Source organism: Kryptolebias marmoratus, linkage group LG1 (genome assembly GCF_001649575.2).
Source record: "Kryptolebias marmoratus isolate JLee-2015 linkage group LG1, ASM164957v2, whole genome shotgun sequence".
NCBI classification, from domain to species: Eukaryota; Metazoa; Chordata; class Actinopteri; order Cyprinodontiformes; family Rivulidae; genus Kryptolebias; species Kryptolebias marmoratus.
In genome coordinates, this window is record NC_051430.1 from 13,016,669 (window position 1) to 13,035,660 (window position 18,992).

At 42.3% G+C, this 18,992-nt stretch overlaps 2 protein-coding genes across 3 annotated transcripts in view; both read right to left on the reverse strand.

Moving 5' to 3' along the window:
- Nucleotides 1–3,163: 3,163 nt before the first annotated feature.
- Nucleotides 3,164–6,197, reverse strand: star (steroidogenic acute regulatory protein). The gene is made up of 7 exons (XM_017417127.3): nt 5,667–6,197; nt 5,325–5,432; nt 5,115–5,248; nt 4,816–4,974; nt 4,536–4,720; nt 4,362–4,455; nt 3,164–4,273 (listed from the first exon to the last, which is right to left on the reverse strand). The coding sequence occupies exons 1-7, from the start codon at nt 5,728–5,730 to the stop codon at nt 4,154–4,156; spliced, it is 864 nt and encodes a 287-aa protein (XP_017272616.1). The 5' UTR covers nt 5,731–6,197; the 3' UTR covers nt 3,164–4,153.
- Nucleotides 6,198–9,409: 3,212 nt separating this feature from the next.
- grk5l (G protein-coupled receptor kinase 5 like) overlaps nt 9,410–18,992 on the reverse strand; it is a 32,132-nt gene continuing 22,549 nt past the window's right edge. Inside the window, exons 4-17 of one of the 2 annotated variants that reach the window (XR_005233408.1) lie at nt 16,939–17,016; nt 16,551–16,648; nt 16,317–16,409; nt 14,738–14,801; nt 14,501–14,641; nt 14,221–14,411; nt 14,085–14,122; nt 12,940–13,029; nt 12,648–12,856; nt 12,421–12,558; nt 12,067–12,204; nt 11,838–11,969; nt 9,839–11,734; nt 9,410–9,704 (exon numbers count right to left, since the gene is read on the reverse strand). Coding sequence is in view for 1 of the 2 variants with exons in the window: in XM_017417312.3 (XP_017272801.1) it covers nt 11,651–11,734; nt 11,838–11,969; nt 12,067–12,204; nt 12,421–12,558; nt 12,648–12,856; nt 12,940–13,029; nt 14,085–14,122; nt 14,221–14,411; nt 14,501–14,641; nt 14,738–14,801; nt 16,317–16,409; nt 16,551–16,648; nt 16,939–17,016 (1,494 nt within the window). In the remaining variant the exon portion in view is untranslated. Of the gene's footprint in view, nt 11,735–11,837; nt 11,970–12,066; nt 12,205–12,420; nt 12,559–12,647; nt 12,857–12,939; nt 13,030–14,084; nt 14,123–14,220; nt 14,412–14,500; nt 14,642–14,737; nt 14,802–16,316; nt 16,410–16,550; nt 16,649–16,938; nt 17,017–18,992 lie in introns of both variants that reach the window. The other variant, XM_017417312.3, reaches the window with a different exon arrangement.

Consider the following 18,992-nt stretch of genomic DNA (forward strand, 5'->3'; position numbering starts at 1 on the left):
ATGTCAGAATTATGTTTAATATGCTGGCTGTTTAATTTTCGTTCACGTTTATAAATAATGCAAAATAAAGTCATATTAAAAGAGAAAAAAAAGCAGTAACGATCATTTCAAAATCATTTACACTAATATGTGTCACATGTATTTGTATTTAAAATTTCAACTTAAAGAAACAAACCAGTCGCATGACCTCTTTGGTGGTCCATTACTATTTTAGTAATGGATGTTACTGAAATAGTCTTAAATTTTGAGATACATTTACTTTCATATATTTTACACACACTTCAGTGCATGTAATGAGAAACCGATGCATGCAAAATGTAAAAGCAAAATAAAATGTCCCCCTTTTTATATGAACAAGTGGGAATAATTGCTGACATAAGTTATGGTATTTGCTAAGGCCTAGCGCTCCTTGGAGGAATGCATATCGCCCGCCATCTTTCATGTTAGAGTTTTAAACTATACTGAAAAATTACAGAGCTGAAGCTCTTTTGGTCAAACTTCTAAAGTAACATTATGAGCGATCTTATGCAACAATGCGAGATGTCGACCTCAGGGCTACTACCACATCAAATCTTTAGCTCGGTATCTGTAAACCTGACAGAATTATAGCCATTTTTGTTCGTCATTGAGAGGAATTAGCTGTGGAGGCCATTTTGAATTGGGTTAGCTCCAAAAAGTAATCAGCTGTAGAGGTCCATCCAGTAATTACTTCCTGAAGGTTTCCTTATAATACATACCCAGTGGTTCAACTTTAAATAGTTAATGATAAAATTTGAAACAAAGACCCTACTTGTTCTCTTAGGGCTTACAATATTTGTTGTGGATGAGTCTCACCCACTACCACACCAAATGTTAGGTCAGTATCTGTAAAATCAACTGAGTTCTTGCATTTTTAGGGAGCCATCTTGAATCAAGTTGACCCCGAAATGTAATGAGTTGACGTACATCCCCTTCATTTATCTGAGCTGGGCCAGGACGTGTCTGTCACATGGTATTTGCAGATTATTACCATTACGATCCATGGCCAGGAGCTGGACTTTTATCTGTTTGTTTCACTGCCCATGATTTGTAACGAATGGCCTGTGCGCAAGTCTTTAAAAGTTTTAAATGGTGAAACTTGTTTTTCACTTCATATCAGGAATGAACATGATCTCACTATCATGTGTTTTTTTTTTAAAGTTCCCGAATTTGTCCAGATTTTCCTCCTGGCAGAAGAAAAACTGTTTGGAGCTGAGATTCAGACACTGAGCGAAAAGAAGAAGGAAAAAAAAGAGCAATAAAATAATCAAGGCTGTCATCAGAGCCAAGGACTTAATATGGCTGCCAGATAGCTTGTTTAGTCTCTCTTGCATTATTGCACAACTTGTGTGCACTGAAATAATTTCCTTTTCCTTCTCCAATCAGATTGTTTTTTCTTCTACTTCTTCTTCATCCCTTACACAAATAATGGAACAAGTTCTGTGAACGGCAACATCTCAGCTCACATCTGCATATGCTTAGAATTTGAGAGATTTCAAGCAGATGTCAATTATTTGCCTCTGGAACATTCTTTTAGGAAAAGCATTACATAAGTCCGCTCTTGGATCCGAAATGTGTGCCTCGTAAAGCACGTAGGAGTGAAATTAGTCATTTGTCTGGGCCTAAATATTTCAAAAGGTTTATGGAAAAATGGCTCCCTCTGTGCTCGGGTCTCTGCTCTCTTTCTCTTTCACCTCAGAAACATCCTTCAGGGTTCAGTGAAATGACATAATTATACAATCTGAAGCCATAGTCGACAGATAACTTCCAGGAGAGGGAAAGAGAGAGAGCTCCGTCCTACAGCCTGACGGATTCTGGCCTCGATTGTCTGCCCTGCATCCATGAAAATTAGCCGTTACAAAACATTTTGGACGGAACAAAACTACACGAAACTGGTAAAATGTTACACAACTGGCAATAATTGAGGACAGATTTCCTGTGTGGAGTGAAATCCGCTGTTACTTGATCTTGGGGAATGTGCTGCTGGCTGCTGGACTCCTCACACATCCGAAAGGCCAAACACCTGCTCGGTCTGGCAAACCCACAGTCTGAAAGCCCATTTGGAAGCGCAAAGACATTTTTTTCACGATCGACATTATCGTGGTTTAAAGAAGAACATTTTAACTTTACCATTTCTTTCGGTGCTCAATAACGGGGCAATTGGTGTGACGTTTCCAAGGGCAATTTTAAGGCGTTCACGAACAAAATCTTAAGGCGCAGTCGTGGAGAAGAGGGCGTGAGGTTTGAGAACCTCATGATCTCGTCTCTGCTCTGATGTGGCTCAGTTGGCATCTTTAAGATTGTGACCCTCAGCTGCTGGGAGGAGAGACAGATCCTCTAAGTCTGAGGCCATGGTTTTCAGCCTAAAAAGGTGGAATGCCCTCTTTATGTTGAGAGTCTTTGCGTTAAACGGAGGAGTATAAATACCTGGGATAGAGCAGGAGATGCACCAGTGGACTGGGATCTTGTCCACAGTAAAGAGGCTGTGGCTTTGGTCTGTTATGGTCAAGAATGAGCTGAGCTCAAAGGTGAAGCTCTATCTACAACCCAGCCCTCATCTTTGGCCATGAGATGTGAATCGTGACCAAAAGCACAAGATCCTAGATCCAAACAGCTACAAGGAGCTTCCTTAGCAGGGTGGTGAGGCTGAGCTTTAGAGATAGGGTGAGGAGCTCAGACTATCGGGGGAAAGTTGGAGTACAGCAGCTTCTCCTTTGCATCGAAATGAATCAGCTGAGGTGGTTCGGGCATCTGATAGGAGGCCACCTGGGGGGCGTCCCTCTGGGAGAAAATCCCCAGAACTTGCTGGAGGGATTTTACTGTATATCCTGTTTTGCCACGAAACACTTTGTGACATCCCATGAGGAGATGGAGAAGGAGAGGGATGTCTGAGTTTCCCTCCTGGACATGTTACTTTAGTTACCTAACCATGAATAAGGAGAAGAAAACTGATGGATGGATGGGTTTTAACATTTCTTTTCAGTTTCATGTTTTGTGTTTGCTATTTTTCATAGGTCTTTGTTACCAATAATTTGATGTTGATGCAGATGTACTGTTTCAGTACTACTTTAACTTTAACACCTTTTTTATAAACACTACACTCAACACAAAGCCATCTAATTCTTAAATTAAGCGAGCCACAAACTGAGTGTTTATCAGGATTTTATTCAAGTTCTCCTCCATCAGGAAAAGAAGAAAAGAAAAATCACTTTCCAAAGCTGCTCCACTGTTTTCTTCATCAACGTACTGAAAGCATAAATATCAGACACTGCAGTCATTCATTCACTCAGCTTTTGCTGTCTAACGCATTACCAAATAAATAAAACAGAAATATAAGTGCAAATTTTATCACATTGAACGGGACAATAATAACAGCAAACACTTTACAGTTCGTGAGTGTTTTCGGTGTTTCTGCCAAGCAGAAGTGTTATGTGATGGGTCAGAGAATCACCAGCAGGGGGCGCTAGTTAGGCCTGTAAATAATTTTTTATGGGTTAAATTATATAACTGTCAGCCCTCAACACCGAAAACAACAATTACTACTTTTTTCACGATATTGTGCTTTTTATGTCAGAGCTGACTTTTTCAGGATCTGTCTCTGACTTTTGTTTGAGTTTGTTGAAGGATTTTAAAGTCGTGTCTCTTTTTGGTCATTAGTTATTAAGTGCATGTAGTTGGGACACATCTCGGAGTGACAGGATTTATTGCACTGAGACATTAGGGTGAGAATACAATGCCCTGTTTGTTTATATATATATATATTGAAAGTGTGTAAATTAAGGCAAAAGTGTCCTCCTTTACCTCTGCCTCTATTCTTACCAAGTACTAGTGCACACATCATTTTTTAATACATTTATAAAAGAGATTAAACAACCTCTAATGCTAAAAGTCCATGGCAATATTATTTTCTAACCCTGTATTATGGTATTCCTGTTAATAGGGGTCATGGTTATCACATAATTCAGATCCATTTTTCAGGAAAGCCCAACCTTCCACCTGATTTCGTTCATTCTGCGTGTGGAGCGTCTCATTTTTCAGCAACTATAAGCAGATTTAGACAAGTATTTTAATGAGCAGAGGTTTCTCTCCTGCCTCTGCTGAGTGCATCGTGCCAAAGCTCAAGAGGCGTCGCGTGTCAGCAGGCGTGAGCCATCTCCATGGAAACGTCATTAGCCATTCTGTGTCTGAGGTGGTTGGCAAAGTCCACCTGTGTCTGAGAGAGCACTCGGTTTATGATTGTCTTCGGGATCCAGCCCTGCAAACACAGAACCAGCGTCAGACAGAAGAGCTTGATGTTTAAAACACAATTTTTACTTTCAGTTCGTTGATGCTATCATTTCTACCTTTAGATCTATACTCAGTAACCAGGTGAACTTGGTCTTATTTGGGTCTTCAGCGCAAGGCTTCATCACTATACAGGTAGGCCCGTTCTCGGCTCTGAAAAATGAGACAAATGATGCCTAATTTAAACCAATTTGGTGACCAATCTACGGCTCGCTGTCTTGTCCTCGACTTACCTGACTACGCCCTTCTGCTCGGGCATTTGCGGGTGCTTGGTGGACATCCCGGCCAGGAAGCATGTGGAGCCTCGGCGTTTGGCACAGCGCACGCTCACAAAGTCCCTCGGCCCAACCACGTTGCCAGGCGTCTCTGCGGACACCTCGTGGGTTACCATGGTGCCCTGGCCGATCTTCTGAAGGATCTGGGGGCATCCGAATGAAAAAGGTCATCGGGGCACGCTGAATATTTCTGAAGTGGAAAAATTCATTCCAGCTTGAAATGGTACGGCTTGCTTACTTTGACCTCTTTGACATTAGGGTTCCACTCTCCCATTTGCTCCATGTTGTCCACCAGCTCTTCATAAAGGTTGTCCGGATGTTGCTCCAGAACAACTTCCAGTTTAAACACCTTCCCGATGTCGGGCAACACCTTACTCAGAACCTTGTCTCCATTGGCCTGCAGAGAGGTGGAAACAGGGTCAGCAGTTACTGGATTTGTGATTCCAGAGCCCCTTTAGCATAAGTTTTCACACTCTGACGTTTTAAAGTTATACTTCAGTGGATTATTGTTCCCTTCTGTTACAGTATTGTACTCACAGCTACGGTTTCCACAGTCCACCCATCCTGCTCGCTGAGGATGTTGATGGCCTTCTTCAGCGCGTCCTCACCCTGCTTCACGTAAGACATCTCTTCCTCGCTGTACCCCCTCTCCTCCTCCTCAATCCGAGAGCCTTAAATAAAGCGCCACGCAAGCGGAACATGACTATTCTGTTAGAGTAAAGAGGTAAATAGTCCACGAGAACTCACTGAGGAGGGAGCTTCGTCGCTGGACTTGGCTGATCCAGCTACTCGCTCCTGGACCTGCCAGTTTGTTCAGCTCATGATGGATGGCCACCATGGCATTTTTCCTCAAACCTGCAAAAGCAGAAACGGCAAGCATTTCTTTTTCTCCTCTTTGCATGAAGTTTAACAGATAAGATATGCAGCGAAACCACAGGAAACGGATAGCAGAAGGACACGTTTTTTGCTCAGCTCTGGATTCCCTCGTTCGTTCAGTCCCTCTGATCCGAGGCTGCAGCTCACCTGGGAATCTGTCGTTCAGGCATGAAGGAGAACAGGGGCAGAAGTAGGCCAAGGCAACTCACTCACCTGTCATGTTCCTCATGTGCCGATAGGAGATGCCAGCACACAGTTTAAAAGTTGCAGGCAGCATTTTCAGTGTCTGACGGTTTAAAAAAAAAAAAAAAAGGGAGAAAACTTTAAAAAGCAAGTGGCTTGCAGAGATTTAAAACTCAGTCTGAGCTGCAGAGATGATTGAGCTTCTTTCTGTGGACGTTTGAAACTTCTCATATATATAAGAGCTCCTCCCACAAGGACACTTTGCTATCATCACTTAGATAAACACGCGGGCCCTACTAACTCTTCCAACGGCCATGTCATCAAGGTCTCCTCGTGGACATGACAAGCAATTCTCAGAGTCACCCAAGCTGATTGAGATAACGTCCAGTGCCCCGGGTGCGCTGCTTCACACACCAACAAACTTTCCACAGAAGGGGGGGTTACACGAGGAGAGGCTGAACTCAGTGGGACAAAGACCCTGAGTGACTCATCTGTCCCCTCATGGTCCATGATAACATAAACACTGAGGAATTCAAGGACAAAAAATGCTTCACTCAGTTTGGCTTGTTTCTCCCCCGTAATGATTGATATCTCAGAGTAAGCCTTGCAAATCTCCAATGTCATTACAACCGAGAGGAAATGACGCCTCAGCAACTCAGATGTTGTGGGTGTGGATCTAAAGTTTCTGAGTCCTTTCTTCTTTAAAAAAAAAAGGGGAGTTTATAGCATGATTGTAGTTTTAAACCTTTCTTTCTTCATGGAATAAAAGTAAATTAGGAAGTCTACTTAAACCCAAAACAAAGCCTTAACAGAATCCTCCTTTGGTAGACACATAATTTAGTTCTTATTACATAATAAAACGCCATTAAAAATAAAGAGTAATTTACTTTACTGCATGAAACACTCACTTTTAGGGTACAAGAAATGAGAGATTAAAACAATACAAATATATATTCTGGGCATTTTTACAAAACAGGAAGCAGTAAAGCAATAGTTCAGACCTACTGAAAATAACATCAGGATCTTTGTTGGAGGTAGCTTGTCGAACAACTTCCTCTTGAAGAAAGAGTTTTATTCTGATCTGTTCAACGAGCAAACATCTGTTCTGAGTGGGATCAAGACCAAAGTGGGTCGCTGCCGTTCTGAAACAGCTCCAGTCTCAAATAGATGTTAAATCATGCTGAGAGTGATGGGTTACTTAGTGCCAGGACTCCGTGTATTCAAGTTAAATGAGAGAAATCATTCCTCAGAAGAACACAAGGTCAATAGATCAATTATTATAAACCTTTACACTGTGTGAATTTCACGTAAAGCTGTCATTTACATTTTTAGGACCGGAACTGTTTTAGGACACCAAGAATCCACTTTGAGCTTGGCCTTGCTTGGATTAGCCATCAGCTTGTCAGTTTGGTCAAAGTAAAGTTTATTTTCCCAAACTGAAGCCATTCAAAGAGATATCTGCAACAGGTAAGATAAGAATTATTCCTGTTTCCACAAACAGTGTTTTAAAACATCTGGACTATCCCTTCAAGATGTTTCGTTTGAGCTCATTTGGACAAGAAATGTGCGGTTTTGTTAAAGAACAGCCAAACATATTTTTTAAAACCTCCCTTTCAACACTTTGTAAAGCTATGTGCAGTGTTTTCTGACTGCTCCTCTCTCATACTTGCAAAAATGCAAGAGACAGAGAAAATACAGCAAAACAGGATGTAAGAAGTAAACAAGAAGGCACTAAACTATGCTCTGCGAACTGGTCCTGCCTGTTTTTTTTAAAAACAACAACAAAAAATACAAAAACCCTCTATGGTTACACAGAGGGGAATTATTTTGTGTAAATGGAATTCAGTGTTTTTATGGTTAGACTTTATGATTGTGCCTTTCTGTTCCTGGAAATCTCTCAAAAAGTCAAAAGCCTCTCCGCAGCGGCTTTGAACACGTTCTATCAAGCTGGTTAGTTGTTTTGTGAACCTTGCTTACTCCATCCAAGAAAAACACAAGCTATCTAACAGTAATATTGCCCCAGAGGGCCGCACGTCAAACGCACTCTCAGAGTCAACAGCGCAGACGGTCACAGAGCTGGAAACTTGTCAGGATGGAAGTGGGTCATCTGATTAGAGAGGAGACGGGCGCAGAGAAAACAAGAAGTGGATAATAAATCCCCAAAGAAAGACCGAAGTCACCTTAACCTGTGAACCTCGTGTCCTTCTGTGGGATTTCTCTCATTTAACACGGGAACACAAAGCCAGAGCACTAAGTGACCCTTTACTCACACAATGATCCAACTCTCATGTACTGTCAGGCTCTTTTTCTGAGACAAAGAATCAGAAGAAAAAGTGGGTCATCTGAAAGTCTTGTTGGCGGGAGCAGAACTCTGTTTTAATGAGCTTCTGTTTTGCGTCAAACTGCTTTTGTCCAAGTTGGCAAGCGAACCTGGAATCTGAAGGTCAGTGGGTCTCCTATAAAGTGACATCTTTTGCATCTGCGGATCTCCAGAATCATTTCCTACACATGATGTGGGTTAGAGTTTCAACAAACAGGCCGAACATTTTATGATGGTTGCTTGTGACATTTACTGCACTCAGTCGAATGTTTAGGGGAAAAAAATAGAGATTTAGTAGAAGCAACATATGGCTGTAATTAGTTTTCATATCCTTTAAACTCTGTCAGTAAGATATCTGACAAAAAAGAGCAACCTTTTTGCTATTGTTTTCTAATAAGAATTTAAAAAGTTAAACTTTATTAGGGACATAGCCATTAAAACAAAAAAGAACAGATCTCACACTAAAATTGCAATCTACAACTCATATTATATCAAGATTAGCTTTATTTAACATGTTGTGTATATTTTCTATATTTTGCCCCTCATGTCTCTTACATCGGGGATTGTCAGCCTATGGTGTCCGGACCATATCTGCTCTCCAAGCTTGTTCCCACAAAGTATGAAATGATTAATAAATTATGAACAATCTTGTTGAGGAATCGGTAGTAATCTGTCACGAACCCTGATTTAACCAACTAGAGAGCTCACCCACAACAAGGGGGCCATCTCAGCATCGAGTGATGTGGAAGGTTAATATGTGAAAGAGCGTTCTTCTATGCAGCCATTTTAGCACCACTCTGCATAAAACAACGATTATGTGTGGGCATAAGGTGATAGATTCAAGTTTTGTGACTTCTTCTTAACATCTCACCCTACCCTTAGTGTCATCCTCTGTTACAAGAACCCTCCTTTACTACTTCCATGAACCTTCTCTGTAGTCTTTTAGTCTTTCCCTCCTCTCTGGCAGCTCCATATTCAGCATCTCCTGTCCAATATGTCCACCATCATCTTGTGTTTTCCCTCCCCTGCTCCTGTTTTGGATGACGGACCCCTCTGCTCCTTACATCTGTCTCCCTCTCTATTCACATGTGGATTTTGTCCCGCATCTACTGTTATTCCTCTCCTCTCCAGAGCGGACCTCCACCTCTCTGGGCTCTCTTCCGCCTGCTCCTTACCCTCACTGCAGATTACATCTGTCAACCTGTCTCTTACTGCTGCAAACAAGAAGGGGCTCAGAGCGGATCCCTGATGCACCCGCCACCCTGCTCCCAACACTGACAAATAACTCTGTATTTGTAAAATGTCCTATTTTTAGTATTCTCGTCTTCAGTGCTTTGCACCTCAGGGTCGCAAAAGGTTGATCAGGAAGTTATTTTCTCTAAAAGGAGACAAATAATTAATTGTGAAATAAAAGTCGCTGCGCACGCAGGGAAATAAAGAGACGGGCAAAGTGTTGAGTATTCAAACTATAGTACAGAGTTTATTAGGACTTGATTGACACAGTGGGTTTGGCTTTCACATGCACTCAGCACTTTGCTGTACATCACATTAAGAAGGAAAGTTCCCTCATGGACTCCCTGCATGCCATCCTTTCACTCCTTCCCTTCACTTCCAACAAACTGTGTAAGTCTACGTGTATTTGTGTTCCCCAGCGAAGCAAACAGAGCATGACAGTCAGATAATAAACAAAGTGCTGATGTCTGTGTGGGCATTGTCTGGAAACCATGCTAACAAGGAGGCACTTCAGTCTGATTCAGATTTTTTTTTTTCCCATATCAAGTACGCAGAGATAGAGAGAGAGAGAGAGAGAGAGAGAGAGAGAGAGGCTTGTGTAAGATCAGTAAGAACAATTAAAATTACTGCATGGAACAGCGTTTACTACCTCAAAGAGGGAAAATACCACATTCTTCAAACAAGCAGAAGAGACCGAGCTCTTCCTTCCTTTAATTGGCTGCTGCTGCTGCGAGAAGGCCACTTCTTAGTGTGGAGATCCTCTCGTCTCTTCCTCCTCCTCGGCCCGTGGAGGAGCTGGGACGATTAAAGAAGATTCAAATAAAGGTAAACCTCTCACACAGCTGCTGAGATACCCTGTGTCTTCGGTTAGAGTTGGACACAAAACAAGAGGAAGACCCTTTAGAGTTGTGAGGCATTTTGAAGAGCGTGTTAAGGGTGAAGGGGAAATATAGATATATAGATTAAAAACCAAAAAAATAAAATCTGTACATGAGACAACAATGGCTATGCAGCAATATCCTTTACATGGAAAAAGGCATAAGGAGAACAAGAAGAACACTTTTTGTTTCGTTTCGGATGTAGAAAACAAGCGGCATGTAACAATATCGATACAAGAATGTGCCTTAATGATCAGAGGTAAAACATTTTCATTTGGTAACAAAACAGCATGACGTTATTTTGAATTGTGCAACTTGTAAGTCATGCTGAGTGCATGTGTTCCTCTCCACTCCATGGGGACTGTGCAGAAAACTAGCAAAAAAAACAAAAAAAAACCAAAACAAAAACAAAACCAAAAAAAAAAACAAGTTTCTGTACAGCATATTAATTAGTTTGCAAACTCCACATAATGCCAAATATAAAGTGACACTGTAAACCGAGGGAGACATTTGTGTGTGTGTGTGTGTGTGTATAAGATGGCGATGCCAGTGGAATGAGGTATGCAGAAGCAAAAAAAGGATACAGCTGTCCATACTTACACTTTTGTCCATGCAATGAAAACACAACACGATTCTCACAAGTCTGAGTGTGTGCGTCTATCTGATTGAGTAAATATCAAAGATATGTGTGTGTGTGTGCTTTAAGCTGTATGATGATATGTCTGCAGGCTCATATTTAAAGAAAGTTTATAAAAAGGGATCACACATTCTGATCCTCCTGTGGTTCTACACGACAGCTAAAAACCTTCAAAATACACCCCCCCCCCCAACCCACCCCAAACAATTCAACATGACAACAGTATCACAAACAAAACTAAAACTGCAATCTTTGGCCTGAGTGTACGCAAGGCAATGTACATGGTGAGCTGAGGTTGCTGAGGCGACGTGCTCTGGATGTTTCGGAGTGAGCCGAGGTACGGGAGGTGAAATCCAGTGGAAGAATAAGTTAAGAGCTGTGCAGATGGTGACACGTAGGGGAGGGGGAAGGAGATAGATGGATGAGATATTGGTACAAGATACAGGCCAGAAAGTACAAGACTGAAAATGACAGAAAAAGAACCCTTTTTTTTTTTTCTTTCCTGGAAAAAGGAGAAAAAAAAATATTCACCAAAGACCCCCCCCCAACTTCAGTTCCCCCGTGGTGGTCTTTTATTTTACAGTGGATCCCCTGAAGATTAGCTTGTTTTCTTTCCTTTTTCTGGTTTCATCGACGTCAGTGGCTCTGTTTTGTAGTCCAACAATCCTGAGGGTAAGTAAGGTTTTCGTCTGAATATTTCCAAACGTCTCTGGAACATTGATCGTCCTTCTGCAAATGCCCAGGATCTCAGGGCCCGGTCACAACCCTCCCTCCCCATGGGCTGACCATTTAGGCTTTTAGACAGGCTGTCTCCAGCTGCTGCTCAGGCCCCAGCTGTGGACCAATCAGCAACAGGGAAGCCCTTCCGAGCTCCTTCCCTTTATGTGTGTGTGTATGTGTGTTTGTGTGTTTATGCGTGTGTGGCTCCCACATTGTCACTGCGCCACTAGGGGGCAGAGTTGGACATGGAGTCCACAGAATTTACGCTGGAAGACTGCACGCGGCTGTTGGAAATAGACACCTCTGGGTGCTGTGGCAAATTAAGAGAGAGGGAGACAGAAAGACCTGTGTGGGTTAATTTGAATGAATGAGTGTGTCTGGCATTTTTCAATGGGTCTGTGTTGCTCACTCACATGCCTCCTGAAGATCCTGTCCAGCAGGCTACGTCTGGGTGGCTCAGGCGGCTGATTCCAGTCCAGATCTGGAGGTCTCGTTCCTTGTGGCCCAAACACATTCAGATCTCTGAAGCACTCAGTTTCTATCATCTGAAGGGGCGGGAGAGGAGAGGACAGAAGAGAGAACCTGACGGCCTGCTGGCGCGTAGAGCTTCAAATGAAGAAGCGCCACATAAAGTATGCTCACCTCATTCTGCCATGGGATGGAGACACTGCCCGTAGCAAATTTGGAGTAGAAGTCGTTGTCGGTTTGGTCCAAATTCACTCCCTTGACGGTGGAGAACTGCTCTATGTCCAAAACGTCCTTACAGTACACTGCCCGAGGCTGGGAGAGGGCAATGACCAGGGGGAAAAAAATGGGGTTGAGTGGAAAATTAGGAAAGCAGTTCATCAAAATAAATCATTTATCATCAAGGAATTTCACTTGCTTTTCCTCGGGAGACATTTTTGTCCTGTTATGGTCATTTCTTTCCTTTTTTTTAAAAAAAAGTAGGATTTTGCTGTTGCAATGATTTAAACACACAAAGAACACTTTACTCACATCAGGCACAAAGGGAGGCTCCACTATTCCAGCCTCCATCCTCTTGAAGTTGATGTTTTTGAAGAACGAGTGGGCCTTGGCGCCTGCTCCTCCATCTGCGTTGCACCCCAGCCTCTGCTTAGGGTCTTTGGTGAGCAGCTGGCCAAGCAGAAGCACAGGATGAATCACTCGGTTATTCATCATTCGCATCGCTCCAGCTTTACAAACCGCTCTGTGCCGAGCCTCACCATCCTACAGATCGCCTTGGCGTCCTCTGTAAACTTGTCGTTGTACTCCTCCTCTTCCTCCTGCACTCTCCTCTCCACCTCCTCCCGCTTCACTCGCTCTTTGCGGGCGCGGAAAGGCGATCTCCCGGCGGTCATCTCGTAAACGAGGCAGCCCAGTCCCCACCAGTCGGGACTCATGGCGTACTTCTCATTATTGATTACCTCCGGTGCTGGCGGGGGGAAGAAAGCGGTCTGTTAGGATTCAGGAACTTGTAAATGTATGTTTGGAAATGCTGACTGTGGCACTTCTTACCCATGTAGCCAACCGTCCCCACCCTGCCTCTAATGAGTTCTCCATCAGGCACTTTTATGGCCAGACCCAGGTCAGAAATACGAATGTGTCCTGTCGCACAAAAAAACAGGTTCATCAGTGGATAACGTCCGCACAGATTGAACTTTTTGTTCTTAAAAACAGTGATCAAACCCCTCCACGGTTTAAAGTGAGGTAGTAATGTGGTAATAATGGTAATCTGTTTGAAAAGTGTCCGACCGAACTGTTGGGCTACGGCTAGTCTCAAAAACCTCACAGCCTTTCTTGCGAACATTATTTTTAAAGTCTTTCTATTGCCATCAATTTTGCATTACATGGTTTATTTACATAGAAGTCCACAGCTATGTGCACAAATAGCACCACCGGTGACAAGCAGAAACACTTCCAATGTACCCAGGGTTACTTCCAGCAGGAATATTGTAATATTTCGCCCAGAATAACCACGTAATGCAGAACTGACGTCAGTGCAGCAGTCTATAAAGTAGCGTTCACAAGAACCATGAAGAACTTTAAAGATTTAAAAGTTGTTTTTAAGATGGCAACAATCCACTTTGGTCCTGATGAGCCTTTAGCTTGTCAGTCCAGTCATTTCTACAAACCTATGTCATTTAAAGACATATCTACCTATCTGCAACAGGTAGGACATTAAGTGTTCATAACCATTCCACAGAACCCCTCTCAAAAGATCTGAGCTATCACTTTAAAGGGATAGCCCGGTCATTTTTGAAGTGATGTTCTATCAGATAGTTATCAGTAATTATTACCTTATCAGCCGTGACATCAGTCCAGGCTAGGCTAACAGCTAGCCAAACGAGGGCCTGTTTTATATCGTTTTCCAGGCTTATACTGTAAAACAACTCTTTCTTAAAGATGTCATACTGGTGTGAAAGAACGCTACATCGGCTAATATAAACAGTTGCAAGTTTTATAGCCATGATCCGAGCCTGGATGAAGACTTCTGCCCCTTTCTTCACTCCACGCTCTAAGAGTGAAGTCACGGCCGATTAAGTACTAATTATTGATAACCTTTTGACGGAACATCGCTTCAAAAATAACTAGACTATCCCTTTAAGGAAACAAAAGCCCGTGCCATGCAGTCCTAGCTTCAATCCTAGCTTTAAACTTACCATTGTCATCTAAAAGGATGTTCTCCGGTTTCAAATCTCTACAAACAAAGCATATTAAGAAAACAATCATCAGTTCCCACAGAAGCTGTGAAATGAGCGAAAGCGCGTGTTAGAATGACATAAATCGAGCGCTAACCTGTAGACGATGGATTCTCTGTGCAAATGTTCGAGGCCGCAGCAGATCTGAGCAGCATAAAACTGAACCCTGTCCTTCTCGAAGCCTGGCGTGCCCATGTTGTAGATGTGAAACTTCAGGTCGCCGCCGTTCATGATGGTCAGCACCAGACACAGAGCGTCTTTGGTCTCGTAGGCGTACGCTAAACTCACCTGGAGGGAGCAGCGAGAAGGCGCTCTGTGAGGCGAGCGCGCTTCAACAAGGCGGCAGGAGGAAATCACTTGTCGGTACATTGACTCACAACAAATCTACTGTTGACTTTCTCCAAAATCTGCTTCTCGTTGAGGGCCATGGACTCGCCTTTCCTCTTCTTGATTCTCTTCTTCTCCAGTTTCTTGCACGCGTACATCTTCCCCGTCGCTCTCACCTGGCATGCGCACACCTGGAAGAACGCAAAAGAAAAAAAAAAAGAGCACGCTCTATTCAGCATCTTCTAACTAAAACGCCCTTTAACTCTTCTAACTCTTGAAACTCTTACCTCTCCGAATCCCCCCTTCCCCAGCACTCGATACTGTCTGAACGTGTCTTTAGTGATCGGTTGCCTGATGGAACAAAGATGCAGCAAAACCCATTAATAGACGCTTATGTCGTATCGATCAGGACAGAGATATTGTCAGCAGAACTCAATACCATCCTGAGTCTGTTTCCTGTGCAGAGGGTGGAGGCTTTTTGGCATCATTTCACTTTCCAGACAAGGAAAGGTCCTGCGGCCGACTGCAAACTGACTTTGATACAAACGCTCTTCTAAAACGTGACTCGGTGTCATTTGTTCTTAAACTTTACCATCTATTCTCTTCTAAAAGATTAAAATCTCTCAGGTGTAATAATGAAAAAAGTGTGAAATGATGATGTGGCTGGGACTAATTTGTAGCTTTTAAACAAATTTGAGTTCTTTTTTAAGATGTAATTTATTTGTTTTTGATTAATATTCCATATTCAGTTTCTTATTTGTCTGTTAAATAGGTATTATTGTTTTAAAATCACTTATTTTTCCAGTTCAGAGGCACTATATGTAAGGTGGATGGTGGTTATTTTAAAGGGTTAGCCACAGTCAGTGTGGTTGTTTTTTTAACTTAACATAAACTACATTTTGTGATATAACCTGATTCATGATATATCTGTCTCATTATTACCTATGCATTTTTACTGACTGTGTTTGGGATTTTAAATAATTAGTATTATTATTTGCCGTTACTAGTATTTGCTATTGGTTGTTAACATTTATTATTATTACTTCTACTGCCATTGTTATTATTATTTAATTTGATTTGAAATAACTGTGACCCTAAAACTGTAATAGTTACTTTTCTGTTTAAGATCAATTCATATTTCCAATTCATGTATTTGTCATGTTTTATTTGATGTTACGAAGAAGTCACAAACGACAAAACCTGAACATGAACCATCTGGGTAATCCCTGCAGCAAATAAATCAACAAGCTAACGATCAGTAAGAACCACATAACCTTGTAGCCAGAGGAGATGTTTAACCTCAGCCTTTTCTTGTGAAATGCAGATTTAGTAAATAAAGTTTAAAGCTGCAGAGATGAAGCACTGACCCTTAAAAAAACACTGTTTTAAATCACCACAGTCCACCTGCTGCTGCACTTCATAATAACCACTATCAGTATATTTAATTGACAGATAAAAGTCATAAATATTTTGAAAAACTGGATACAAAATTATCCGATTGTACGTAAAATAGGATTTAAAGCAAGCAAACATTATTTCATAGAGCTTCACTTCCACCACCAACTTTAGGACATTAAGCTCCTAAAGACTTCAGTGAATCTGAACTCTTCTGTCAGATTAAATTTTATTTAAGCACAAATGAAGTAATGATGATAAACAACTCCAGCAGCAACCTTCTGTAGTAAAACACCAGGAGGTCATCCACAGGCTTATTTCATGAACTAAATGACCTCGAAAAGCACCTTTTCCCTTTATTAATGGTGTGTGTGTGTGTGTGTGTGTGTGTGTTTGTGCTCGCAATCAGCATTTGCATTTATTGCCTACAAGCCTATGAGATGGATTCAGACAAACAAAGAACAAACAAACCTTTCCAGCATCTTCCACTGCAGGAAGCGGTCAAAGTACATGCTGTTCTGATAGTCTGCGAACGGAGCTCCGCCCAGGTACTCGTGGACAGCCCTGGTCCGACACAGAAACATCAATGACTCAGGTCAAAAAACACACCTGAGGACAGAGCGCCAGCTAAGACCAATGAGTGACGTGAGAAAGGGGAACCCGGGCGTCCCCCCTGCAGGTGAGAGCCAAGGAACGACGACTCACTTGCGGCAGTCGCTGAAGATCTCCTTACAAGGACTGAGCTTCAGGTTCTCGCTGCAGCGCTCTGCGAAATCCTCCGCTATGACAACTCGCTGCGGTGACTGCATCAACACACGTAAACACACACGGTCAAGCGTACGCACATACAAGAATTCATACTTCTTAACGTAGGCGCCACAAAGAGAAACACCCAACTGCAGCTTGTACAATCAGCACATTATGTCTGCGCCAACTTAAAGCACTTTTGGACATATCTTTGCAGAGTTTAGAGCTGAAAACCAAAACAATTTGCCTGAACTTCTTATTTTAAATAATATTTATATGGTTTTAGTCACTATAAAAGCTTACAAGTGTCATTTCTACGTGAAAAATGTGAGATAAAGAAACTCACTTGTTCTGAGAGAAATGTCTTGATGATCTGCTCCCCTCTGCTTTTTCTTTTTTCATCAGGCGTCACCTCATAGTCTTCCTAAAAAAAACAAAATAAATACAACATCATAAGCAACACAATGTTATGGAAGCCGAGAGGGGACGAGATCACGTTTTCTCGAGATAACGAGATGATCATCTTTTCATGATCAGTTTCTCAGCGTTCTTTAAAACCTTTCCAGGGACAAACTCGAGCTGAAAATGTCAGCTCGTGGAGAACCTGACACAGATCAGCGCCTCAGGTTTTACTTCTGTCGAGGCCCAAACACAGGCTGAAATTGCAATGTGTTTGTCCTGTAGAGATAACTTTTATATCTCTCCCGCTGGTGAATGGAATCAGGCTCAATGCGCACCGATCGTCTCGTGATCGCCAGAAAACGGCCATCGTTATTTCGTGATAACCACATAAATAACTCATGATCTCGAGAAAAACCAGCAGGAAAAAGGTTTATGCGGAACACGTCCACTCTCGGCTTCCGTACAACGTGCACAATTTCCCTCACACTTTGTTATCTACGTCAATAAATGCATTCTGTGCTTTTAGGGCCTTTGATCCAAGTACAGAGTACTTTCTTAGAAGGTACGATTTATAATGGTGTAATAATAACCTGTTTAATCATTTACTACATCTACAGCACCAGATGTAAAACATTAATATTAACTTGATAGTTACCAGGCTGTAAAGTATTTCTGGTGGATTTCTTGGCTATTGTCACACAGCTTCCTGGTCTATGATTAATCATTTAGCCTTTTCTGAACAATAACAAGGTATTACTTTCTTAAAAACAGGCTGCTTAAGTTATTTTTAACCACAGGGGTGGAAAAAAAGTAGTCTACAGAGGAGAGACTCCTGCTTTGCAAAAAAATGAGGAAATAGTCCCCTTAAAAGAAAAAAAGGGCTGAGATAGAAGAATGTCCTCCTAAATCACACTAAAGATGATTTATGACTTCGGTCTGAACTAAATCTGGGTGCTGAACTCTTCCACCTCACCGATTTCCAAGCGAAAGAGACAAAAACAAATCAAAGGCCAAGCGCTCCTTGAAGGAATCCATGATCGCTCGCCGCTTTTCGTGCCAGAGTTTCAGACAAAGATCTTGTGTTGACACAGGACAAAGCTGTATCTGTTGTGGTCAAACCTTGAAAACAACATTATGCGTAATCTGGTGGGATATTGAAACACAGTTGCTGTGAGTGACTCTCAGCTACTAACCCGTCAAATTTTAGCTCAATATCGGTAAAACTGACTGAATTATAGCCATTTTAGTGTTTTCTAAGCTGAGTTGGCCTTCTTGAATGGAGTTGACTCCAAAAGTTAATTAATCAGCTGTAGATGTACATTTATTATTTTCTGCAAGTTTCATTAAAATCTGCCCAGTGGTTCAGAGGATATTTTGCCAGCAGACTCCAACTAGTTAATGGCAACAATTTAAACAAAGAATACGTTCTCAGTTCCTACTACACCAAATTTGAGGCATTTATCTGTAAAACTGACCATTTTTGTGTTTTGTACGATCAGGTGGCTGTGGCAGCCATCTTGATTCAGGCTGACTCCAAAAAGTAATCAGTTGTAGACGTCCATTCATTGATTACTTCAAGTTTCACTGAAATCCATCCAGTAGATATTTTGCTAACATGGCAGACAAATGAAGACACCCACACGGGCAAGAACTTCATCGTCTGCCTACGCTTTTCGGTGGTGTGCGGTAAAAAAGCCACCAAACCTCTGACATCATTGAGACTCACTGCTGAATGTTGTTTCAGTTGCATTTTGAAGCAGATGTTGTTTAGTCGTGACCACTTCGCAGACACGCACCTCTCTCTCTCTGCGACTCGGTCTCGCTGTCACTCTCACACCAAACATGTGCTGCTGTCCAACATATGTGGCCGCTGACACTGACGGGACGGACCGTTACACACGCACTGCAAAGGCAACAACATGAAAAGCCCCGTGACGCGTTGCGCAGCCTGCCCTTTTGGAGTTCTCAGGGGGGCGCGGGGAGGCGGGGCGGGGAGGC

Coding starts and splice junctions, on each gene's coding strand:
- star (XM_017417127.3), bottom strand. CDS start 5,730: ATGCTGCCTGCAACTTTTAAACTGTGTGCTGGCATCTCCTATCGGCAC. Junction 5,433..5,666: donor GCACATGAGGAACATGACAG/GTGAGTGAGTTG, acceptor CTGCTTTTGCAG/GTTTGAGGAAAAATGCCATG. Junction 4,274..4,361: donor TACTGAGTATAGATCTAAAG/GTAGAAATGATA, acceptor CTGTGTTTGCAG/GGCTGGATCCCGAAGACAAT.